The following is a 26,408-nucleotide window of genomic DNA, read 5'->3' as shown; positions in this document are numbered from 1 at the left end:
AGCTATAGTAATGGAATGGAGGAGAATAAATTGTGAGGAAATAGAAGTGTCTTCATATTGTTAGTCCCTGAAAAATATGATTATTATTGAATATGAAGTAATCATCATTGTGGGGAAAATCATTCATCACTTTAAAATGACAGCGCTCAATACAATGCGTAAAACCAAATGAGCTGGAGAGGCTTTGCTCTAGTTGCAGTGGCAGTTTATTTTATCCTTTTAATCAGGCTTGTGTTGATGTCTTCAGCCGGGATGTAATGCCTCACATGAGGGGTGAGAGAGGGTGAGGAACAGGGGGAGGAGAGAAGTGGGAGGGGCCGGTGGTGCACAGAGCCGAGTTTAGCACTTTGCAACATGATCCGCGCACAGCAGCGAGAGGCCGGGCTCTGCGGTCCTGCCACCTGCCGCCCCAGCGCACCACATGGAGGAGACTGAGCCCCAGTGAGCCGGGAATGATCAGGAAAAGAAGGTGGACCCTTTCCCTCACTATATGAACCCGCACAGCACCAGCGGCTCCTCACACAGAGACCAGCAGACACAGAGATGAGGCTGACGGACACAAGTGCCGGTGCCGGTGCCTCCTACTGCGGTCTGCGTCAAAACTCTCGCTGCTCCAGGAGATGATGCCCTCGGTAGCTCCTGAAGGACTCCCCGGGTTTATCACTTGCTTTTGAGCACCCTCTCTGGGAGGAGGTGGTGGTGGTTTCCATGTTAGTATCTCGGGGTAAACATCCAGCAGGGTCAGTGATGGCCACCCCGTCTCCAGCCGCGCAGTCCACCCCAGCATCTGCATTGTAAGGAGAAACTGGGAAGGAGGAATATGCACAGATAAACAAAAAACAACAACAGGTTTTTGTTGTTGCGTCTAAACCGGACAGAGCACACAGTTTGGATTACAGGGTTTTGTTGTTGTTTTGCCAGCATGAACTCGTTGTATTTCTCCGACTCTCCGCCCGGTCCCGTGTGCAACGTCCCCGCCGCAGCCGGGTCGGGCGCGGCGACCAGCGCCCTGCGTAATGACCTGGGCTCCAACATCCATGTGCTCAAAACCCTCAACCTGCGATTCCGCTGCTTCCTCGCCAAAGTCCACGAGCTGGAGAGGAGGAACAAGCTGCTGGAAGGCCAGCTCCAGCAAGCTCTGCAGAGGACGAAGTACCGGCACCTCTACTCCCGGGAGGTCGCGGTGCAGACGGACGGCCCCGAGTCGCGGCTGCCCGGAACCATCTGGAGCTTCACCCACGTCCGGAGGCAAGGGGAGCGCTTCGAGACCCTGCACGGGCCCGGGGTGACGTGGACGCACCCGGACGGAGTTGGGGTCCAGATAGACACCATCACCCCAGAACTGAGGGCTCTGTACAACGTGCTGGCCAAAGTCAAGAGGGAGAGAGACGAGTACAGAAGAAGGTGGGTGAAGTACACCTATGTGAAGTAATGTATTATGCATACATGTATGCAGTCCCTACACAAAGTTGGAGTATGTTTTCATTGTAGCACAATCATTTCCATCCTGATGTAAGTGAGCATGAATCATTTGAAGTGCTGTAACAGAAGTGCTGGATTTAGGGTCCTGAAAAAGTGAAGTGTCACCCTCTATTCATTTTTTTGTCAGTTGTTCTGTGGGCCCCTATCATCACTGCTCTCACTTGAGATGCACAGAATGAAAAGGAATCTTAAATACAACATTTCCCTGTATAGTATATATCACAGACATGTTCCCTGGATGTGGGAACTTTATGGGAAAACTCATTTTTGATTTGTCATTAAATCCTGTTTATAGTGCACATAACAGTCAGAAGGTCAGTGGTTGACACGGTCAACGTATCCGTGGTACAGTTTATAAGCCGAAATGTTGTTCTACATCAGATCTGAACACATAAACAATGCTGCGTTTAAAGAAAAAACACAATTCTCGAACAGGGAATATTTAACATTAGAGATGAAACCCTTACTAGACTGAAGTCTGAAACTATTTTCTATTTATCTTTCTTTAATAGTTCAGTCATTTTAAACAACATTCCCTGGTCCCAGCTTCTTCTTTGTAATGAATGTAGGTTTGCTCTCCTGTTTCTAATCAGTGTAAGAAGAATATATTTGGGCATAGACCCGTTTGTTTGACATAACAAGATATTTGAAGATGGCTCTGGGAAACAGATTCAGCCGAGGTTATATGTTTTAAAACAGAATCACATGAGTGCAGTTGTACTCTGAGTCAGTTGATAGACAGGATCATGGAGTTATTTTCATCTCCCCACCACTTTCAGTGAAGCTTTTTCTTCCCCCGTTGGTTGTGATTAGCCGATGTCTCATCTGACAGTAAAGTGGAGAGATGACAGCATCACAGTTAAAGTGTTACACTGAAGGTAGTGTTTCACATGAAGGATGTCAGAGTGGCTGCTCAGCATTCACACAAAGACTGTGAACTCAACTGATCCTGTTCTTTCACACACTTATTTGAGGAAATTCCTTTGCATGCTTCATTGTTCCTCTCCCTTAGTCATATCAGCTTCCCTTCCTTGAGGACTCACTGCAGCCTCCCTGGCTGACCCATGCACGTCACTGCTGGCCGGCTTGGCATGGCTACCAGAGGGAGACATGCCAAGCAACCGCCGGCTTCTGTTTGCCGTCATGATTCAAGCAGAAAGGCATTTTTTAACAGGCCTCTGTCTGCTCGGTGAGGTCGGCTATGACGGCGGCTGATTTCCCTGCGAGAGCACTGACTCAGTGACACAGAATGTGTGCACTCTCCCACCCCTTTGGGAAACTGGATATCCTGTCTAGTCATTCCCTGTAACCGGCATATCCTTTTTTGTGCATTTCTGCTAGAGAGGATGAACAGCAACGACTGGGACGGCAGCCAAATTTAAAAACTGCTGCAGCCCGAGTCAAAAATCTGGATCCTTTTAGAACAAGCAGGAGCTTTTGATTTTATAAGTAATTGAAACAGCCACATCATTTGCTTTTTAATCAGGGATTTAGTTAGAAGCAGATATCCAGTCACTTCACTTTGAACAATCACTATTTAAACACGTATCATGGCTGCGAATAGAGGTTGTTCAGTTGTGTATAAATATTGGAGGAGTTCTGTACTATTTTTCACTATGTATACAGCTACTATAGATGTTATATTTACCTTCACCTTTAATGACACTCCCAGTGTCAGGCATGTTCTTTGTTGTGTATTTGCAGAATAAGACACTTTCCCAGCCTCTTTTCATTGACCAATAATCATGGTAATCAATCTCTCTCCCTGCCTCATTCCACCTCAGCTCTGAGCTCAGGAGCTACATCACCCAGTTGTTTTCTCTGTGAGTCCCACTCTAAATCCTTTTTACTACAGTCACGTTTGAGCATTCAATCCCTGAGCCCCGTCCCGCGTCGCCTCCTCTGTTCTGTGCCCTTTGTGTTCGGCCATTCCTTCGTCCTTCCCTCCGCTCCTCTACAGCCCCTCGCTCCTCTCTGTGTCATACAGACTGCTTTGTAAGGCATCCTCAGTCCCGATTGAGGGCCCCCCACCCTCCCTGTGCTCCCACACCGCCCTGGTGATTTATTAAAGCTTTACTAGTGCGGACACACACAAGGAGATGGATGACCGGCCGGTCCAATTCTGATCCGGCCACTCTCATGAATAATATGAAACACGCAGTGGTTTCATTTCTGAGTCTGAGGCAAAATGGCGTGACTTGTCAGATGTGGTTGTTTGTTACACTGCAGCTCATCAAGTTGTTTTCTGAAGACAGAGCTTGAACACATAAATGTGCCTGGGTAATGGAAACAATACAGTTGTATATATAAACATTTGGACCCAGAGTCATAAAGTTGTTTCCCAGGACAAAATTTTGAACCCTGTCACTTTCTCTTAAATATCATTTGTAAGTAATTTGAAAAACATGTTTACATTTATAAACAAATGCAATTGCTATTCACTCATAACTTATTGTTCTAATGTAAATTATGCTTGTGGACACACGCACATCATATGTTTATGTTTCCAATATCAGACTATATAGTGTCAGAGAACCCAGTTTAAAAACAAACTAGACTAAACAGCAGTTTGAAATTATTAGAGGACTTATGATACTTTGAAGTACATACTTAAAAATCGAAATCAGAATTTTCACTTTTCAAATTATAAGGAATTATTTTTTATCTTCACATAAAATACAGGATTTTAATCAATCAAGATTCATTCTTTAAAGCAAATGAGCATCATTTAAGAAAATACTTCATTACTCTGAAGCTTTTGCTTTTATTCCTATTCTCATATGATTTTATATTATGTGTTCCAGTGTTTTGGTTTGTTTTGTCGAGGAAAAGTGTGTTTTTGTCAGAGAGTTCCAGATTGAATTCGTCTCAAAATAGTATAAATCAGGATCTTGTGCTGTTTGTTTCTGTTCATATTAACGGACATTTTTCTGGGCAGAAAGGGTTGTTGATATAAACAATGTACTTAATCAGCTGCTCACATTATACAAGTAGAGAACAATGTGATTCTTTCAATGTTGTTGGGTTTAATTGTTGTTCTCTGAAAGCTCTTTAACGGATTTAATCCACATTCTTAACTAATTACTCTGATGTGTTCATGCTTTGCTTGTTCTGCTTGTTCTGTGTCTTTCACATGCAAACATTAAGTATGGACAGTTCACATACAGTTGTCTGAGAAGAGGCTTCATAAATTAGACCACCAGCATATATGAACAACCACTTAGTGCCTTGGTGGCTGGACTGTGAGGTTACATACCTCTCACACTGACAAACTGCCGTGCAAAGGATGATGGGTAAAGGTCAATGCCACTGTCCTGTTTTCATACCGCTGTCTTGCGTCAGTGTGAAATGTATCACTAGTGGGGTCAATGAGCCTCTACCTGTAATTGCCACAGGCTTGCAACAGTGCTTGAGAGGCTGAAAACAGCGACTGGCATTGACCAACACATCTGACACTCATCAGCTCGCTGTATTTTAAAGAGGAACAGAGACAGCGTGCAGCCGCCTGTGACAGCTTCACCATTGTGTGGCCAATAGTCCACACAATAAAAGTCCCCATTTGTATAACATTTGCATGTTCTTACATTTACATGTCTAACTTTTGGTGCAGAGATATCACAGACAACTTCATCCATTATGCATATTAGTGCACATACAGACAGATCAGTGCTAAAATGCAGCAGATGAACTTGACAGCAGTTCATTGTCAATTTAATATGATATCACTGTGGTTTGCATGAATATCGATTGCACAGTAAGAAGAAATGCAGAGAGAAGTATAATGGCAGTATTATACAATTTTGTAGGTGCAGTGCTCACTGCAGTGTTTTACTCATAGATGAATGTGAAAGGACACATCTCTATCAGCTCTACATCTGCTTGGATGTGAACCACGGAGTCCTGCTGCAGCTTAATGTCAGTGCAAATGTAGGACGTGTAGTGAACCAGTAGAGCCTCTGGGCCTCCACGTTCATAATACACAAGTAATTCACATATACAGCTGAATTTAGCCGTCTGAGGATCGACGCAATACACAGATGTTATTCTGGGGCTTTATCTCCCGTCCTGTGCTTAAAGGAGGTGAAAGGACGACTTGTGTGCCCACTTTGAAAGTGACTAAAGAAATAACTCCCTAATTAAATGGTGAAGTAAAATGTTAATCCAAGGCTGAAGGCTCAAACATAATTTTTCCCTCCATGAAGTGCATCGTGCTTCACCGATGATCTATACAGCCTCTGCCTGTCTGTCATTGCTGCTGACCTGCCCCCTGTATAATCCAGGCCGTCTATTTGGGAGAGGGATTTTCTCTAAGCCGTCACCTAGCAGCGCCGAGACTCCAACCTCCAGCCAGCGCTGCACCACATCCTGGCACGCAGCCGCCGCTCTGCGCTGGGGCCTCTTGAAGTGGAAGACTTCCTGCTGCTGAGATACAGTGAGAGAGACAGAGAGAGAGCTCAGTTCACTAAGACCATTCAGCTCCCGATTAGAGTTTATTTTGTGTCTCTCTCACTCCCCCTTCCTGTCTGAGTGGTGCCCATGAGGTCACAACTGTTTTTGTACTTTTCAAGGCAAATTGCATTTAGCAGTATTATTCAGGTCTTTTTCATTATTTGATTATTCAATTAAGTGTGTTTTGTAGATTTTCAGCCTTTCACAGGATTCATTATTCTACTTTTACAGAATAAACAGAAAAGACAGAAAACAGAAAAGAAGTACAGTTCTGTTTATATTTCATGGCACAAAAAAAAAGTATGTTCATTTTCTTAATTCAAGTTGCATATATTTGGTTTTACACTACAAGCCACATTCACCCATTCACACACACATTTGTACAGCGCTTCTATATGTTGTGCTTCTTTCATCACACATGCTGCTGACACCACAGCGTTACTGTGGTTCAGTATCTTAAACTTTGGGATGCAGACTGGAGGAGCTGGGGAAAAATCCAGCAACATTCTGGTTAGTTGGCCTCAGTGATTAAATTGTTTCTGCCATAAGTGTTTTAGCAAATACCAGATACTATCTCACTGTTGTATATACTAAAGCAGTAGTATGAGGGTCACGGATTAAATCCACAGGATCCTGAAATTATTTATAACCTTGGAACAGGGAGGGAAGCACATTCCTGCAACACAAAATGTTCTGGATTCCCTCAACATTTTTCTTGTGAAATATTGAAGCTTTAGACACATGCAACTTGGGATGAGATGTAGTGAGTAGAAAATAGTCAAACAAACAACACACACTTTCGTGCTGTATGTGCCTTGTTTGCTTAAAACTGCACGGAACAGCACTTTTAGGACATTACCCAGCATTTTTTAAATCTCAAAGCCAACAACTGTATTCAATTTTAAATTTGGTTTTTCTTTCTCAGCATTGATCAAACTGGAAGGAGAATCTGGATGACACCATTGTGTCCCCCTCTCTGCTCTGTTGTACCTTTGCTCTCTCAGTGCTTGTGTCCGTAGCTGCGGCTGTTGTTGATTATTCATGGGTATCGATATGGCTGAGAGCAGTGGTGCGTTGCCATATTTAAAAGTGCAGAAATGCACCTGTTTCTCGAAAGCATTGACTGCATAATGAGAGCTGCACAGGAGGTTTGGTTGGTGGAGTGTTTTGGAAAAGCACTGCTCCTCCTGGCAGCAGCTGTGGCCAGAGGCAAAGCTGCACATGTACAGTTTGTCAGATGAATGTTCTTCTGAGACTATAATCATCAGACCTTATTTTATTTACAGCTAATAAATTTAACAGGAGTCTTTGCCTCTCTGCTCAGACCTGCTCTGGTTGAAAAGCACCTTTTCTAAAGGCCTGGATGTGCTGACACAGCACGCAGACTTAATAGCCTCTGAATTTAAAAAGCTCATTATTCCAGTGGAAATGTTGGTTTGCGTGACACCTTTGAAAACAAACACGCGTATACACACACACATTACAGAATGTCGAGTATGTACCAGAAATGTGTGTTTTGACTGGGGTATTAAATCTGTCTCTGTGCTCTTGCATGCTCAACATAAAACTAAACCAGATGTATGCCTCCCCTGAGTTGTCTGCAAATCTTGAGGAGATAAAGTCTGTAAATCTCCCGTGGAATCGTTTTCATAACAGCAGAAAAACATAGTTATCGCGTTGAAGGCGCAATCTATGATCAATGTAAAGAAAAACAAGATCTTCCTATTACGACCAATAACACCGACAGGTCTCTATAGTGCAAAGGCTAACAGGCTATTTTTGTTTTCTGATAGTGTAAAGCATAGATTGTATATAAAGATGGACGACATTACAGCTCCTCAGAAATTGAGCCAAAGCACCTCGATCGCCTTGTGATCATAAACCCTACCTCCTCCATGTTAGTGGGTGGGACATGGACCAAAATATAAAATCATAGTACTCGTCAAATCAATGTTTCCTCAAAGATGTTTTTTGTGGGGCTGAGACTGACTCACGATTGGTCGACTGGACTTTTCTACCGCAGCTAGTGCATAAACACTAAAACTATGAGCAATAACCTTTAAGTTGAGAAATATATAGATGATGTAATTACATATTCTTGTCACTTAGGTTCTACACTTTAGAGGCTATGGACAAAATACATTGAAGAATAATAAGTAGCCTCCCATAGACACAGTAACAGTAAGTATTTCACATCCTGACCACATGTAAATATTCAGCACGCAGAACATCTGAAACAAAAGAATGGTTGTTAAATTATACGGAGGAATAAATGAAAGCTTACCTTGAATAAATGTGGATTATTTAATGTTGTTGTATTTTCTCTGGTCTTATAAATTTCTGTCCATCAGGGGTCTCAAGCTCTAAGAATGAGGCACTGAACCTCTTGCATGGTAGCAGATGAAATCACTAATGGTTGAGGATGAGACACGATCTGTAAAACACTTTAGAAGAACAATATGCATTCCATTTATTAAAAGATAATCAATAGAAGAATAACAGTTCCTAAACGTGCATAGGTGCGTTATTAAACTTTCTCCTGGTCCGTCACCCTCAGTTAGTTTCATTTGACTCACCGTGACTGATTGAAACATTTTGTGGTCAAGAAACATTTCACCCAACAAGAGCGGTTCTTTTACTCACTACTTTACTTTTACTTTTATATTCACTACCAGGGTTCATCCCCCAGGTGTGTGTTCCCAGTGGTACAAAAGATATTTGTCCAGTGGCGATGTCTCATAGCTTTATTATGTCTCACATAATTTGTCTGCACACACCCTGGCATGTGAGGATTTGTGCCAGAAGTGAACATCCTCATCTTTTTTTCTTCTATTATCTGCTGCCGCTCCCTGTCGTGCAGCTCCACCCTAACATGGCCTGGGCATGCATGTCGCTGTTTGTGCTCAAAGGGATAATGGGATTGTGATGTGTGTTTTCAAAAGTCAGGTCTTTACTCTTTTTGTGCAGTTCTGAATCTGGTACTTGTACTGTCTGTGTTACATAAATAGCCAGAAGCCCATATTATGACAGAGCTATAATGAGCACCGCAGTGAAGGGAAATCAGTGTGAACACAATAACACAGCAGCACAGTACTGAGCCTTGTGAGGTGGGTGGGGTCCCTTTGATTTTTAGATGGAAACTGCAGGCAAAACTGATTTCCTGTCACAGTGCTCTGTCACCCTCCTCTCCACCCTCACTGCTGCAGAAAGCACAAAGAGTCCAGGTTCCTGTGTGTGTCATTAAAAGGTGTATGTGATAAAATCCACTTTCCAGGTGCTCATCAGTAATTTAGTAATAAAGTCTTGTTGTCTGAAACTCCTCTGCCCGTTCTCTGCCAGCGAAGACATTCAGCTTCCAGTTATAAAATCAAACTATTAAATATGGGGGTGGTTTCACAGAAGCAGCAGCTGTGCATGTCCCTGCAAAAATGTAACAGTTTGACGAACCGTTGCCTCTACAAACACTTGCCTAAGTTCCATTGAAAGCTATTACTCATTTTAATTTTCAAGGTGCATACCTATTAATTGGTGTCTGTCACCCCTCCAAAAAAAAGAAACGTCAGCCGCTAACCTGACAGCAGCATCCGTCAGGCCAGAGAAAAGAGGGCTGGGACAGGCTTTGGGAGTTAAGCAATTAGATAATGCATGTGCAGTTTGTGCATAGTGCAAACAAGTCGAGCTCACACCCATATTATGGGGAATAGTCATTGTGGAAACGTTGTGGGGCCAGATCTGCACGGAGGATTAGACATGTTACAACATAGGCTCCCAATTATCAGTCCATCAGTATGAAGGGAGGATCCAATGGTTTTGTAACAAACCCTCTATTCAGTGAGATGCTTTGATCAGTGGTAATGAGTTTGTTATGGTCTTACCTTGTTCCAAATCATGACAGAAACATGACTGGTGCCCAGGCTGTATTTCTCTTTTATTGTTGCCTGGTTGTGTTGTATCTAGTCCATGTTGTTGTTCTGCCTCAACTTGCTTCTCAATGTCTGTTGAAATCCAGGAAAAATTGTTTTGTCGTGTGTGGATTCTTCAGTAAAAGAATGATTCATGAGGATGTAAATGATAAACAAAGCTTACAAAAGCTTAGTCCTTGTTTGAGTGCTGAGACATAAGCTGCTGCAGCATGAACTTTAATAAAGAAGGTTTAAGACACAGTGATCCAGTCTGAACATGCATTATATCCCATGTATATTTTATATCGTATTTTCATGTCCAACTCTCATGGAATTGCAAAATAAAGGATTATTTCGTAGCTTTGCATAAAACTAAATATTATGCCCCTCCTTCAAGCTTGGCAAATAAAATCTCAGACAAAAAATTGTAGTACGTTTCCTCTAAATTATACTATTCTGCTGGAAAATGTAAAAGCTTGTCTATTATGGCGCCATAACAAACTCTGTCAAATCAATGCAAGATGCAGATAAAATCTCTTGTTATAAAAATGATTATTGTCTAAAGCTATTCCATGATTCTCCATTAATTTTCCTAGTTCACATTACAAAGAAATAAGAGATGAGAAAAAATAATATGAATATACATCCATGCATACATACAGTACATATACTGCATATACACATTACAAATACCTACAATATTCACATACATAATAGCTATTTGAATAATAATTATATATAGATTATAATAATTAATCATAATAATTAAAGAAAATGGTTTAAGAAAAGGGAAATGTAGACACATGTTGCTGTATGTGCTGCATGTACTAGATATACACATACGTTTCATCTAATCTGATGTTTTTGTAATCACTTAACTATATTTTAAAATATATACACATCCATTTATATCTACTGACCTACAGTGCCAGTCAAAACAAGATTTAGAGCAGTAAATAAACACTAGCACTGTCCCCTACATTACTGACTGGCAATGTTTGGTTGCTCCCTGAGGACCAATGATAGTGGTGGCTTGGGCAAATGTCTGTGGTTACTTAGCAACACTGACAGTCCTCCAGCTCGGCCCATAGCGGTGTCTGTGTCCTGTCTGGGTCGGGTGGTCTACACTTAAGACCGACCACGCTCTCTGCACACAGCATGGAGCGAATCTAGAATTCATCTGAAAGAAGACTCATGGACAGAAGATGGTTTGAGAAGATGGCAGAGAAATGACATGTGCTTTGACCTTGGCCTGTTGTCTTGTCAGCAGAGACCCTCGAGCAGCCAGACGCTGCCGGAGCTGATTTCCCTGGGTTATTAGCAGGCTGCACATGTCTCACTGTGGAGTCTGGGGAGGCTATAGATTACACAGCATCATGACATTCAATCAATGACCTACTACAGTCACACACACACAAGCTTTTTTTTTTTTTTTCCTCTCCTCCCAGCAAAGCATCACATTACTCACCATTTCACATCTCAGTGCAACAGACGCTCCCCCTCATCACGTTCCTCTTATCCAGCCAAGACCACTGGAAGAATCTGAGTTGTTCATCATGGGACCCACATGTGCACCTTTTTATTGCATGTAGACAATGGGGAAAGTTGGTGTCATGGTGAAGACATTATACAGACGCTTATAGTGATTTATCACGACTGTCAATGTCTTCACTTCATATGAGCAGCCGAGCTGAACGTGAGTGTTTGTCCTGCATGTAGCCAGATGTATTGATCCTCTAATCGGTTATCAAGTAACACTTCCTGTTTTAGTTTTGCCTGCTCTCATGAGAAATGATTATAATGTTGCTATTAAAATCTTTTAAGCTTTTAGACTCAGTCAAATCTGCAGAGATTTGTTTCAGGAAAGATGTGACAGTTTGTGTCCTAGTGACAATTCAGTGATTGTTGTTTAAAACATCCAGTGGAGGAAGGTTTGCCAGTAATTAGAGTGAGTTATAATTATTGATGTGATTTGATAATATCGGTATAATTTGTTTTCAATTACTATGCAAAGATTTCCTGACTCTTTTGATATTTTGCCAAACATTTCTACACACCCCAGGTCTTAGAGGCTTTAATAACACATCATTTATACTCATACACATTTCTGACTATTTCATTATATAAGATAAAATATCTCTCAAAACATATTTTGCTATATTGCTTTGAAATAACCCAATATTTAAAAAAAACATGACCAAAAAAGAAATGGCTATAAAATGGCATTTTGACAAAATAAAATAAAAATGGTTGAACATATTTTTATGAAACTTTTATCTACACTGAATGGTAGAAAAACACCAGGTACACTAGAATGTCACTCAGTAGAGCTCAAACCTCTGCCAAGGCCCATAACAGTCCCCTTATGAAACCACATTTCAAATGACATTGGCCAAATAGCACACACTCATAAATATCAGTCCCCTAAACATGCCTGATTTTTTTCATCAAGAATTCATCAATTATTCTCTTAGAAATCAATGAAAGTGTTAGAGAAAGTGAAAGTTAAGGAAAGTGAAAATAAAATGACTAAATCTGCCCCTGATGCAGATCAGCACCAGTTATCTGTCCAGTGGTTTTTGCGTGAAAAACAAATGGACAAGGGTGAAAACATAACTTCCTGGGTGGAGGTAATAAGGGTCACTGCTGCATTTCAGCCCAATAAAAACCTAAGCTTGAAGATCCTGAACTTGAGGGCAATATCAAATAAATAAATGAATTAAAGGGTGTATAATAGGATCTTGAAGTGCATGTATTCAAGAGCTAATCTACTCTAATACATAGGATCAGTTTTTAAGCTTGTAATTTAGATGTCTGGTCACTGAGGAATTCTACTCCCTGACACTTTCCAGAGCATCATACAGTTTGAAGAGGGTGTTGTCTGACTGACTGGATTATGAGCAACAGAGGATTTATGGAATCCTCCACAACCACACCTCAAAGTTTTTTTAGATATTTGCAGCCTGTTCGTGTAAGATCTTTGGAATCGGAAAGCAAATAAACATTTTAATTATTGAAACATTATTAAAACACGTCTTTGTTGCCTCCAAGACATTATCTGTCATCAGTTTGATTCTGGCAGACTTGAATCAATTTAAGGTATAAATCATTAAAGGAAAAAAAAAACTAGCACGAGAACACGAGTGGGTCAGGTTTTGATGCGTGCATTCTTTGTTCACATTACTCTGCAGCGGTGGGAAAACACTGAGGCAGCTCGCAAACAAGGGTAACTCCAAGGCATACCGCACAAGGCAGGGAGTGTTAGCTGGCAAGTGCTGCAGGAATGTTATTGTTCATTGGAGAGAAATTGTATGGGAAACTGTCTCTTTGATGTTACACACTTTTGGTTCTTCCCTCAGAGTTACCGTCAACTTCACGCATCGCAAAACACATAGTTGGGATCTTTTTCGGACAAACAACATTTATTTTATTCAGTGCTTCTGCAGATAAAGATGTTTCGCTGACTGAAGAAAACTTTTTCCTGATGTTCATTATTAGATTGATACAGTGCAATAGTTCTTTGATGATTCATTCTTTAAATTCTTTAAAAGGCTTTTGATTTTCTCAATGAAACAGACTGAACTCGACTTCCATCATGATTTAATTTTGGTTTTCGTCTCCCAATAATGAAAAAGAAATCACTTAATTCATTTCTGCATTCGGCAGTGTGCACTGTAAGTTAACGTGATAAACCAGAGTTTCTGATTAATCAGAGCAGGAATGAGGAGGATGAGTCTGGCAGTAAACAAACGTCTGTGAGTTGACACAGGCTCCAACCCTCCTGCCGTCGCTGTCCTTGTAAGGAGACTCCGGGTGAGTTCGTTTGACTGAGTCAGGCTAAAGTTTCAGCAAAACCAGAACCACAGAGGCTAGATTGAATACCTCCGCTGCGGCCGCGGTGTCGTCTTTGTTTGGATTAGCCATTTTAATCTGCATGCTTGAAAACAAGTCAATGATTTTCCATTTGCCTTTTAAGGGTGGCTGAGTTGTAACTGCTCCAAATAACGTGGAAGCAGACTTCAACGACTCCATTACCTTTGATAGATCACATAAATACAGACAGAGAGAGGCTTCCCCTCCATCAGCAGGTTGATTTAATCACGTCGTCCCTGTTATCGCTCGTTAAAGGAAAAGTTGTTCAGGAAGTGACAACAGCGGCGATGCAGATGCTGTGACAAACCAATTTGTGTCTGCAGAGGATGTGATGCAGTTGTGAACTGGGATTACCTCAGCCGAGTTCCTGCGGCAGACAGGCGGAGTGTTGTGGACACCGTGAAGCAGCAGTGCCAGCGTTTTTAGAACAAGGCTTCAATCACAGGGCGAAGCTGGCACGCCCCTCCAAGGAATACTTCTCTCTAATTAGACAGTGTACATTCAGTGGGTCCTGAATGGAAACAAGCTGAGTTTTGTTGTGAAAGTGAATTTCCAGTGACGCATGTTGTGATACCAAAGTGACTTGTGGCGCTGTTTGTGTTTCTTTATATACAGTCTATGGTTTCTTCACGGTCAAAGCTGTATGGGTGAGCTAAGGCCCAGTCGGTCGTGGTTATCGGATGTCAGCTTTTTCCCTTACAGGCAATATGGGCCCACTGTCGGGCATGTGCAACTTACACCAGTATATATACATTTTCCCACCGGCAACCTAATATCTCACACACGCAGCACGTAAGCACAGACAGGCAAACAAACACAAACACACATACCTGTATCATAGTTACTGTTTGTCTGAGCCTAACTTAATCTTAAAGTAATATTAAAATATGTCTGCACCTTAGGACTTAAAGATTTATGTTGAAGGGACTTTTTTTTCCCTCATAAGGAAGACAAATCCCCACAACAGGAGTTATACCTGGAACACACACATATCCCTATTATTTAATTAGTACACACACACACACACACACACAGAACCCCCCTTCCCTGTTTTGGTACAGTCACTGTCCCTCAGTGGCTCATTTTCAATGTGTCTGATACTCTGTGGTTACTTCACATCACTGAATGAGTTCCCTCTTCATTCTGAACCCCATCTTGTCTTTTGGGAAGCATCAGTGACTCAGCACGGCTGCGATCTCGTCTCTCAGGGAACCAGATGAGTGCGTTTAAAGAGCATGTCGAACTGACTGATGCTGCGTGATACCCACAAAGAGGCAATTAGGGACGATTCTAAATCTGTTTATACGTAGCCTCCATGGTGCAGAGCTGCGATATGGCCCATCACGAGAGGAGAGGAGATCTGCGTTGCTAATCATAGTTCATCATAGTGCAGCTTGCAGTCATCGGTGGCATCCGGTGTTTTATTTTTAGCCATGTTAGCACCGCGGCATTAGTAAAGGCAATATCTGTCAGTTTTTTTTTGGTCTGCCACTTAACTGAAATATCTCATCACGTAAATGTCGACATCAGGATTTTTCTTTCAAATTAAAATAAGGCCCTTCCCATCCGACTCAGCTGTACTGATTCATAACCTGTTTACAAAGGTTAACGACACGTCTCCACTTCTTCCTCAGAATAAAGCTTCCATTTTCGCTGTTGACATCATTTGGATGTTTGTCCAGTAGTTGACTTTATGTCTACCTTGACTTTTGGTTTTGGTCCATGTCCCATCCACTAACATGGAGGAGGCAGGGTTTATGGCCTATACTGCTGAAGACTATGAAGTGATGAATAATTCAGCCCAACTCAACTTCAGAAAATATTAGAATTGCTATGATTGTGTTTGCTCCAATATGTTCAAACTCTCTGTACGATCTATCTCTGTCAAAAACACGAGCAAAGATTTCTGTTCACTTTGAGCTGGTGGCAGTGAGATCATAGACTCTCTCTCCTGTGACTTCATGAGGAATGAAGCCGTGAGCATGAAGGAATCCAGTCTGCAGCAGAGAGACACTCCACCCTTTAGGGTGTGGTGAAGCTCAAATGTCCCTCTGCAGTCATTCACAGGTCCAGAAACTATTCATGAGCAATGTTTACTGTACTTAAAGAAGGATGGGACTCTGTTCTCCCATATTGTTTGTATTGAGGCAGTGGGGTTGCAAAGATTAGTGCACAAAAGAGGAAAACTGACAAAAGGTTGAAAATAGAAGGAGGAAGTGGGTGTGATCCCACACTGCCAAGGGCATTTTGTAATCAGAGACCGGAGTATTATTCCCACTAAAGTACCATTACCCTGTATGGCAGCCCCCACGGGACCAGGACCAGCAGTAACTGACCAACCTCTGTGTTGTGTGTTGCAGATGGGAGGAGGAGGTGTCCAAACGGGAGCAGCTGGAGTCTACGGTGGAATCCCTGCAGCAGGTTGGGAAACAAAAACAGTAAAATATAAACCTGCAACCGAGTCACGCAGTCTATTTAAAGTCATGCTAAAGGTCATTTACCACACACACACAGAGTACACAAGATCTGAGGGAAAGACTTTGTTCATGTCTAAAACAGCCACCACAGCAGGTGCATTTAAATATAGCTCAGCGCCTTGTTGTGTTTATGCAGCGTCAATCAGCTGAGCAGGACAACAGGAGGCTAATGCACCAGGAGGATTTTTGTCTGTTTCGAAAAACCACATTACAAACCCATCAGGAGGAGTCAGCTGACCTAGATATAAACATTTAATTATCACCTGCAGCCTCCCATCATGTTTCTGTCCAGAGCAGGCGAGCAGAAATAGATGTAAAGCAAAAATCGATTTCAAGTGTCACACCACGGGGCTACAACACCAACGCCATCCCAGCAGCTGGCGTGAGGAGTCCCTCCCTGTTTCTGCTTTTGCACAGATCGATCGGTGACAGCACGCGTTTGTCGGGTTCTGGGTCAGCAAAATACCAGATAGAGTGAGGGAGTGGCATCCCCCCCGGGGGCTTGAACCTTTCCGAGCACACAGGCAGATGTCATGTGTATGGGGGGGGGGGGGGGGGGGGGGGGGGGGGGGGGGGGGGGGGGGGGGGAATCTGCTCACACATTGTAAATTCAATGCAAACAGCCAGTTATTGTCATGGGCTTGAGCCAGTGGGGGGCTGTCTCTGTGCAGCGACGTACTATAGAAGCAGAAACAGGCTCTCCCTGTGACAGATTCAAGTCAACAGGGTTTATCTTCCTTTAGTGTTCGTTTGTAAAACAGTCTTTAGATTAGAGCTCATTTTAAATAGCTCAATAGAATAACCTTCCACTGAGGGGGGAATTATGGGAATAGCTGCTAAACAAATAATTATCTTAAAAGTTAAAAACAAGTAAGGCTCAACTATTTAGGTTAATGTTTATAAGATCGAAAGTGAGACCAGGCAGTGAACTTACAGTAACTTGACGTTTTTACACTTAATGTTTGCACATGTTAGACAAATGAGATTAGCATGTTAACTCAACCAAGGCCCAACAAGCCTTGTAGCTGAGGCCACGTTATTTATGTATTTATTTTGATGTACGTTTCTCATACATATTTGTGCTAGTTGCAGGTTTCTAACTCTATTTGTTACCATACAGCTGCTGAAAAAAGCCTATGATCCAGTATTTTATTTGGATCAGCAAAAAATTGCACACACTCATAAATATTTAATCAAGATTCACACCCATTCTATGATAAATCAAACTAAATGTGGAGAAGTGCCCAATACCAAAACATTCCTGGATCAACCCCCCTGATCCGGATCTCCACCAAAAGTTAACAGCTTTCTGCTCAGCTCTACACATTTAGGCGGTGTTTGTTTCACCCTCTGTCTGTTTGCTAGCAAGACACAAGTGAACTATATTTGTTTTTGTCTTTAGGCTAATTAGCCTTAAACGCGAGGCACTATAGTTTAGCTCATCACCACTCAGCTCCACACAAGCAAAGAAAAACCACCACAACTGGAACAGGAGGTGGGAGGTGCTGCCTGACACGACTGTGATGACTGCGTGCTCACTAGTGCACCTTCACTAGCCTCACGATTCAATTATGATTCCGCAGTCAACGATTCGAATGCACAACAATGCTTCTCGATGCATTTCAATGTATCACATCCACAATTTCCTATATTGCTGCACATGGCTACTTTTTCAGCAGTTAATATAAGTTCATAAAATCAGTCAAATATTTTATTTAAAAATAAATTGCTTTAAAAAGGATTATAGAGTGTTACTGTTATTACAAGTGTGCTGTAATTTACGAAATAAGGTTTTCAATTCATAAATCAGACTACAACAGTAAGTCTATGACAGACGTCTCCACACTTTTCACATTCATTCACTTTAGACTTGTGTGCTGCACCTAAGAGTTAAAAGGACAAACTCTGATTAAAGCCTTTCCTTTATCTATGTGTGCACGTGCCAGAGCGGATGTGTTTGAGCTGAAGGGGTCGTGTTGGGGGGATTTTCTTTACATCTTGACAGAGCTTTTTTAGCCATTTCCCCGTTTCTAGTCTTTATGCTCAGTTATCCAGCTGCTGGCAATAGTTTTATATTCAACATATGAGTGGTTTCAATCCTCTCATCTAACTCTTGGTAGGAATGTGAACATGCCAAAAAATTCACTTAAGTTTCAGCCTTTTGGAAATAATCCACCAAATCCATACTTGTACATTAACATACATTAAGTGGCTGCGTTCCAATCCCCTTATTTGCATCAGGTAAATATATAGAGGAAAGTAAATACTGATCTGATGGGTACTGAGCCAAACAGTAACTAAAAGAATCATAAAACAGTGGAAACATGTGAAAGCTTTATTTTCATGTATGGGCCTCATCAGAATGCAACCTGTAGCCACATCCTCAACTATGATCAATGAACTTTTGTGCTTTTGAATAGATTTTATCAGTTGTTTGTTTAAATGACTCATTTTACTTTAGCCTTATTCTCTAATTGCATAATGATTAAACAAAGCCAATGGTAAAAGTCACCAGAATGTCTGTTAAAAATTTACAATTTAAAGATTCAGACCAGTTTCGTAACATTTACTGAAAAAATACAAACCAATAACGTTGGTAAACAGAGTTCATGCAGTCAAACACACATTTCACAAACCCAATTTGAATGTTGATTTACTGTATTTGAACTCTTCCGCTGTGACATTTGAACTCAGAGTGCCCGGGAGTCGACTGAGGTCCAGGACGAGCTGAGCGAGAAGGTGGACAGACTGAAGGCAGAGCTCGTGGTCTTCAAGAGCCTGATGAGTGATGTAAGTGTTTGTTGAGCGAGAGGGTGACGTCGTCCTCAAGTCTGACAAAGATTTCACATCTTAAAGAAAAGCTGCTGGGTTCACTCCCACACTTAAACACATCATGATTAATATGTGTTCCAGCAGCAGAATTCACAACTGCTCCGACACATTCCTGAGCTTTATTCTAATGGAGGTTGCTTTTCACTGAGGATTAACACTGAACACACCCTTCCTTTGTGTCCTTCAGGAAAAATATATTAACCCCCCCCCCCCAAAGACAAGCATTCATTGAAAATAGCTCAAATGGCCGCTGTAGATCAAGAGCACATCCTGTTCTGTCCAGCTCTGTATTGTTCCCTGGCAGCTCTGCTCTGGTGTGATATACAGCTGGATATTACTGCACTGGGCCCAGTCACAGCCTGTGCTCGCTCACTGATAGATGTAGTCAGTTGAAGTATTTGTTTTTGGAAAGCTCTGTTGTTTATCCTGCTTATCTCCACTGTGGCATCTGCACCTTGTAGAATTGTTCATGTTATTTTCTGTGTTTTACTTCATCCCCCAATGTGTGATTCCAGAAGCAGGTAAGTGACGCCTCTGTTGTGGAGCTCTGAGGTTGTGTGGATACATTTAAAGTGGAGTAGTAGTGGTAGTTTGACATCCTGTGCCTGTGGATATGTCTGTGTCTGTGTTGACCCTCTTCTTACATTTTAGTCTTATATTTGAAAACTTTCACAAGAGGAAATAATGTACATGAGACATTTTTTCCATCCATCTCTGCCCCAACAAAACTTATCAGAATATTTACCTCCGGAGGTTGTGTTTTCACTCCTGTCCTTTTGTTGGCTGGTTGGTTTTTATGTTTATTTGTGTGTTGGTAAGATTACACAAAAACAACAACAAACTAAGTAGAAGGATGTGGTACAGGTCAAGGAAGAACCTATACTGGTGCGGATCCAAGGACGGATCCAGGAATCGTTTTTTCTACTTTCTTTAACATTGTTTTTTAACATTTCCACCTTTTCCTCAAGGAATAATTTATGGATCTTGATGATAAAAATCTGGCACACTAAGGGTACTGATATCTTCGTGTGTAAGAAATTTGGTGCAGTGTGATTGAATTTAAGGGAACTATTAGCGGAGGTATGTGCTCTGCTGAGTGCCATTCTTCAAGTTCGAGCACTGTAAACCTTTTAATAAAATTTTTATTTAACCTGCAAAAATCCCTTCGAGAAAACTGAAGTATACTGGACAATCAGTCCATTCTAACCGAGAGAGGCAATATGACCATAGATCAAACTAAACATTTCAGCTGCCACAATGAATCAAGTTCACATACTATAATTTATACAGTGTGAGAAGGTGCTTGGTTTGCATATGTTTCTGTAAAATCTCCATTCATCTAATTTATAGCAAATGTCTGACCTGGACACCAAGATCCAGGAGAAAGCCAGGAGGGTGGACATGGACATCTGCAGGCGGATCGACATCACAGCCAAACTGTGCGATGTGGCGCAGCAACGCAACTCGGAGGACATGTCGAAGATGTTCAGCGTCAGTCCGGCCAGGTCGCTCCCAGAGAAGGTGTGTGTCAGTCCGTCCATCAGCAGTGCGTCTGTCTGTCAGAGGAGCTGAAAGTAATCGAAGAAAAACAGAAAACAGTCAGTGCTCTGTAAATGAAACCAGAGCAGGAATGGATGTGTGCATGTCCACGAATAAACTCATAAACACATACAGAGACAGTAGTGACTCATATATGCACGCACATTCACACACACACACACACAAACATAAAAGTGAAATGCTGATGTGTTATCTTGGCTGCACACAAGGTTATCACATTGCGCCTACATTACTGGCTAAAAGCCCAGTGTTAAGTATAAAGTATAAATCTGCTGTGAATCAAGCTGGAGGCTTCTTTAATGTCATATTTTGTAATGTGTCTCTGCCTTTAATAAGAATATCACAGATGAAACAGTCTGATTTATGTGTGCTGCTGTTTGTTGCATCTTGAACCCGTCTAATCCACTTGGTTATGTCTTAATTAGCTTTAGTCGGACATCGAATACACATAAGAGTTGTTCAGTTTGCAGATGAAGAAACACATATAAGAAAATGTTCCATGTACATCATTTATAGAAATACCATATAAGCGTCTGTGCTTCTGATGAGAGCAGTTGTCATGACCGAGGATTCAGTGAAAAATACATCAAACACTAGTTGTCTTCTTTACATTTTGCCTCTGGGTTCATTTTGGATCCGTAAGCTAAAGTGCGTGTGGGCGTGCGTGTGTGTTGCAGGGCGCCATGGCCTGCTGCAGGAAGAAAGAGCGTAAAGCGGTTTCCGATGAAGAGAGTTCAGAGATGGATGCCGAGCCCAGCATTTCAGAGGAGGAGGAGGTTGCTGAGTCGCTCAACATCACGGACGAAATGAAACGCATGCTCAACCAGCTGTAAGTAACACACAAACACACACACACACAAACAGTGCCTGTAAACATACATCAGAAGCACTGGCTGCTGTTTGCTGTGGATGACACTGAATATGTTTCAGTTTCCTGCAGGTCTAATGTTGAAATTGTTGCCATTATTCCTTCATCTCCCTCTAGTGTTTTTAAGGAGTATTGTATCACATACAGAACGCTCATTTAGCAAATCTCTGCATCTATACATGTTGTGATAATCTCTGCTATTCCGCTTTCTTCTTCTTCAATAGTTTGTGTTATAATATTTTTTCCACTTTCATCAATTATTACTAATCCTAAAATTTTCTGGAGTATGTTTTCAGTTGTCCTTATTGTTTCCTTTCCATCTTCTCATCCTCTTTAAAAGCATGTCTTCCTCTTTGCACGTGACCTTCACTGTATCTGGTGGCCATTACACTTCTCCCTTGCTCTCCTCCCTCTCTCCTCCTCCTTTTTCTGTTTCTCTGTCCTTATCCTGCACAGACATTGTTCAGATAACTCCTTTGTTGCCAGGCGCGAGACGTTTGAAATCGACGACGACTGCGACAGCCTGACGTGGGAGGAGAACGAGCAGACTCTGCTGCTGTGGGAGGACTTCACCAACTACAACGTGCCGTGCGCCATCACTGCAACAAACTGCACAACCAACGGCAACGGCGAAGCAGCTGATCCCGTGAGTCCTTGTTTGCACTTTGGCTCCTTCACACAGCGTAGAGGGTTTTCATGCAAGTCAGAATGTAGATCATTGCTGGGGTTGCTGTGTAAGACGTCTACTAATGCATGATGAATGAGGCTCTGTCTGTGCACTCTAAGGACTCCCAGGATGGAAGCCTTGGCAGCCTCATTGATGAAACAGAGTCACTATTTAAGACCAGAGAGCAGGAGTACCAGGAGACCATCGGCCAGATCGAGGTACACAACCTGTGTGTGTCTGTGTGTGTTGTTTGTGTGTGTGTGTGTGTGTCAAATAAGATGTAAAACAAAACCCTACATACAGAATATTTATTTTGTCCTTTAGTTTTCGTTAATTACAAATGGCTTTTAATCCCTAATTTGGGCAGCAGACATTTACAATCATAACACATTACTATTATTCCACTCATAGAGTTCATTTTACTGATGATAAAGAAAATATCTACTATAACTAATACTTGGAAATTATTGTGGTTAATTTACTATTCAGATTTTTCTTGCACATGCAGAAATCCAAGAATATTTTACCTTGAAATCTGTTTAAGTAATTGAAATTGTCCAAAATGTAAATATTTTCTTACTATTACACAGCCAGATGAAAGTTCATTAAAAACAAAATGAACTCTATTTTTGTTAAAATTGAAATAGAACGAGCAGCTATTAACTCGAGCAATTAACAGTTTTTTAGCTGAAAAATACAAAATCCATAAAGTAAAGCAGCAGTTACCCTTCAATCTGTTTGATCTGTTGTCTTCTTCAGATGGAACTGGCCACAGCGAAGAGTGACATGAACCGACATCTGCACGAGTACATGGAGATGTGCAGCATGAAGCGAGGCCTGGACGTGCAGATGGAGACGTGTCGTCGGATGATTAAAGGTGGCAGGAACTCTCCCTCTATCAGCTCTGTGGCCAGCAGCGACTCAGGGAACACAGATGAGATCCAGGACGAGATCTTGGACAAGGACGCAGAGGCTGAAGTCTCCGTTAGTTGTCCCGTCTCCTCCTGACCACCGTTCGTTATCACAGGGGTTAAAGGTGTATGGAGCTCCACCCTGCTCGAGGTGGACCAACTTAAATCTGGGCCTGTTTGACCTGTTATAGTTCATGTTCACTGAGGCCCAGAACTGGTGCTTTTATACTATTTCTGTTGTTTAGAGCGTGGTTGGGGGGAGGGGCTGTCTTTGCTTTACAAAGAGAAAAAGGGTGCGTATAGAGTCCGAGCTGTGTTTTCTTCCTCACTGCTGCCTCACTGGATTCTTGTCCAGAGCTTCACATCATTTTTGACGGAGAGAAAAAAATATTCTCAAACGTTTTAAACTGGCTGAGAAATTTTCTACAAATTCTTACCCAATTAAAGTCCTTTTTTTCGAAAGGAATTGAAAATAGTACATATTGTGCTTCTTGTTCGGTGAACAATAAATATATTCACACACACACCAAAAAAAATGCATTCATCTTTTGATCAATTTTATGATTTTAGAGCACTTCCCCTTGATTGGAAAACTGTTTTGTTTTTGTATTATTTAAGTCCCGGTCGTGTGATTTGCGATCCAGAGTGTCTCCTGCCAAGGAGTCAAAACAACGAGCGGAGACAAATGGTGTTGGAGTTCTGTTGGTTTCTGGGGGAATTCTGCAGGGTTGCCAAAGTTGACAGAGGAACGGAGCACAGCCTTTTGATGCATCAGTGCACTACTGAAGTTCTATGCAATTTAGCTGGCCTTATATTTTCAGACTGGCTTTCACCCTTCATCGGTTCTCTTCAAATACAATTAGCCTTTTCAGCAAAGCAGGTGTTTTCTATGTATCATTTTGAGACATCTTGTTTTTTTTGTGCGTTTGAGTGTGAAACAATCTTAGTTTGGGACATTTGTTTTGTTGTGGACATCAACAGTAAAAACTGGAACAGCGCCCCCTAAAGAAGGGACGAATCACGACAATAACATCAGCGCTTCTTGCTACAGAAATAGTGCATTGCTCTGACTCAGATGTATTTTACAGGGGAAAGATTGTTCTCAGCTTGTGCAGTTTATTTTGAGCACATAAAGACATCTAAGACATATCATCTGAAACGACTAAAATACTGTAGTTTTAATGAAAGAAATCAAAGCCAAACAAGGCTCTGAAACCTCATAAGCAAAGCCAAAGGAAACATATTTTACACAAGTATAATGATTAAATATCGTAATTCAGAATATCATTACAGAAATCTTCCTTTGATGTGGTGTAATTATTATTTCCTGCTGTCCTGCAGGGGGCTCTGTTCCAGACAAGCGGCACATCCTGCTTTGTCTCTCCTGAACCGGGGCTGGACTGTAGTGTCAGACTGTACATAGAGAGCTGTAGGCATGTGATCGTACACCCCAGAGGCCTTTTTTTGTTGGTATTGGTCTTTTGAAACCGTTTGAGATGTCTAGCAGTTTCAGTGCTTCCACTGGATAAGTGCTGAAACTGACCAACGCATGGGGACAGAGGAGATCTTTTTAATCACCTCTTTGTATTATAATGTATGTACAGTTTGCTGGATCAAAGATTTAAGTGCTACTTCTTTCTTGGAAGATTCACAGAAGCAGAATGTCAAAATACAGGCCTTTTCTTGTTTCAGCATGTTACTGCAGAGGAAAAGGAGATATGGGTCCTTTTTTTCTTATAACTTTATTTTTTTTAACTAAATAGCTGCAATGCAGACTGTGTGCCACGTTTTTAATCAAAATGATATCTATCTTAATCATTGATTCATTTGTGGCAGAAGAAATGTATTTTTCACAGATTACTCTGTGTTAACCAATGTTAATGTTGCCATATTCAGCTTTTATTATATTTTCAGGAGTAGCAAACTTCTTTCAGATGTTTTGACGATAGCAGATCACCCCTGGTAAAAACAAATTGATTATATCGGACAAGAATGAGGAACATAGAGAACGTAACATGCATTTTTGTTTGACTTGATGTAAAACCAGTCTGATCAGTAACTAAGAGCCATACTTTTGTCGTTACTGTACTTTTCAGCTGTGACATCACACACATTACTGATTGTATGGTTGTAACATCCACAAACAGCAGGTCTAACTAGAGCGCATACCTCCACCAAGGCCCAACAGTCTCATTTAAATTGACCAGATCCAGATTTATATTTTGATCGGCCTTAGTCCCATAAACATGCCAGATTATTTTCATCAATATCCATGAATTATTATCTGAGAATTCTGGATCTGGATCCACACCAAAATGAAATGGGTTCTTTCCTGACTCATACCACATCCTTCCACCAACATTCGTATTGTTCCGTCCTGTAGTTTTTGTGTAATCTTGCTCACAAACAAACATAATGTCCTTGGCGGAGGTAACAACACAACACGCTGTCTCTCACTTCACTGAGCGTCACACTAACCAGCCAACCAAAGCAAACATGTACAGTAACATACGACAACGATGTAAATCAAGCTATGAATTCCTACTAACTCAGTCTCAGTGTTTGTACAGCCCTGCCACACATGTTTGAAATGTCCTGGTAAAACGTGTTGTCTTGCAAACTATCAAACATGTCAGTGTATTATCTCCTCTGTTCCATCACTTGAAGCAGGTCACATCCCAGTTGTGTTATTCACAGATACTGTAGCACTCCTCCTTGCTGAATGTAGCTTCATCGGAGGCCTCCTCTAAAGACCTTACAAGTAAACGCTGAGCAAAGAAAATGTAGCCGTTCAAATCCAGGGATATATGGTGCGCTGTTACTTTAACGGAGACCTTGGTACGTTTTGCTTTACTAAACGGGTTCTTACCAACCTACAGTATGTGACCTAGGTGTATGTAAAATAGATCCTGGTGGATGTGAATGTTTCATACTAAAACGGTTTTATACAAGTGGGTTTTATCAGTGTTGACCTGGGACTATATGGTTGTGTTGACATTTGGTTTTATGTGTTCATTTGCATACATGTTTGTCGTCGTTATTGCCTTGACTTTTGATTCCATAAATATGATGGGGAGAAGAAGAAAAAAAAAAGGTGCAGCAATACTTGTGGCCATATTTGGGTAGAAATCTACAGACGTATTTCAGATACTGCTCTTTGTGTTTCATTTGCATCACAGGTTGATCCATGTAAGAGGTTAATTTAAATGGTTTCTTTTCTTTCTTTTTGGTTTAAACTACTGATACTATGTATTTGTGTTGGTCTGGGGTAGATCGTTTCAAAGTTATGAATGTAATCAGTTGATATTGGGAATAAATGAAATAAAATGGTGGATTGGATAAAAATCAGGATGAATTGGCTTCTTTTCTTATACTTCACATTCATTA

At 41.5% G+C, this 26,408-nt stretch overlaps 1 protein-coding gene and 1 long non-coding RNA gene across 3 annotated transcripts; one reads left to right on the top strand and one right to left on the bottom strand.

The window, feature by feature from the left end:
- The first annotated feature begins 362 nt into the window (after positions 1-362).
- Positions 363-26,369, top strand: iffo2b (intermediate filament family orphan 2b). Of its 2 annotated transcripts, none has more exons than XM_020096676.2 (8): positions 363-1,404; positions 16,067-16,127; positions 18,878-18,973; positions 20,366-20,536; positions 21,253-21,404; positions 21,930-22,089; positions 22,230-22,328; positions 22,870-26,369. In XM_020096676.2, exons 1-8 carry the CDS (start codon positions 923-925, stop codon positions 23,116-23,118), a joined length of 1,470 nt encoding a protein of 489 aa, XP_019952235.2. In that variant the 5' UTR covers positions 363-922; the 3' UTR covers positions 23,119-26,369. The 2 variants fall into 2 exon arrangements, with proteins under 2 accessions (XP_019952235.2, XP_019952234.2); XM_020096675.2 differs by having other exon boundaries at positions 21,900-22,089; positions 22,870-23,557.
- Positions 2,953-11,208, bottom strand: LOC138412191 (uncharacterized). The gene is made up of 4 exons (XR_011244678.1): positions 11,080-11,208; positions 9,807-9,926; positions 8,216-8,375; positions 2,953-5,904 (listed from the first exon to the last, which is right to left on the bottom strand). It is a non-coding gene; the product is annotated as an uncharacterized lncRNA (long non-coding RNA).
- Positions 26,370-26,408: the final 39 nt, after the last annotated feature.

The sequence above is a fragment of the Paralichthys olivaceus genome, chromosome 2 (genome assembly GCF_024713975.1).
Source record: "Paralichthys olivaceus isolate ysfri-2021 chromosome 2, ASM2471397v2, whole genome shotgun sequence".
Lineage (NCBI taxonomy): Eukaryota > Metazoa > Chordata > Actinopteri > Pleuronectiformes > Paralichthyidae > Paralichthys > Paralichthys olivaceus.
The sequence above is the reverse complement of the archived record's forward strand: the minus strand, read 5'-3'. Positions and strand labels throughout refer to the sequence as shown.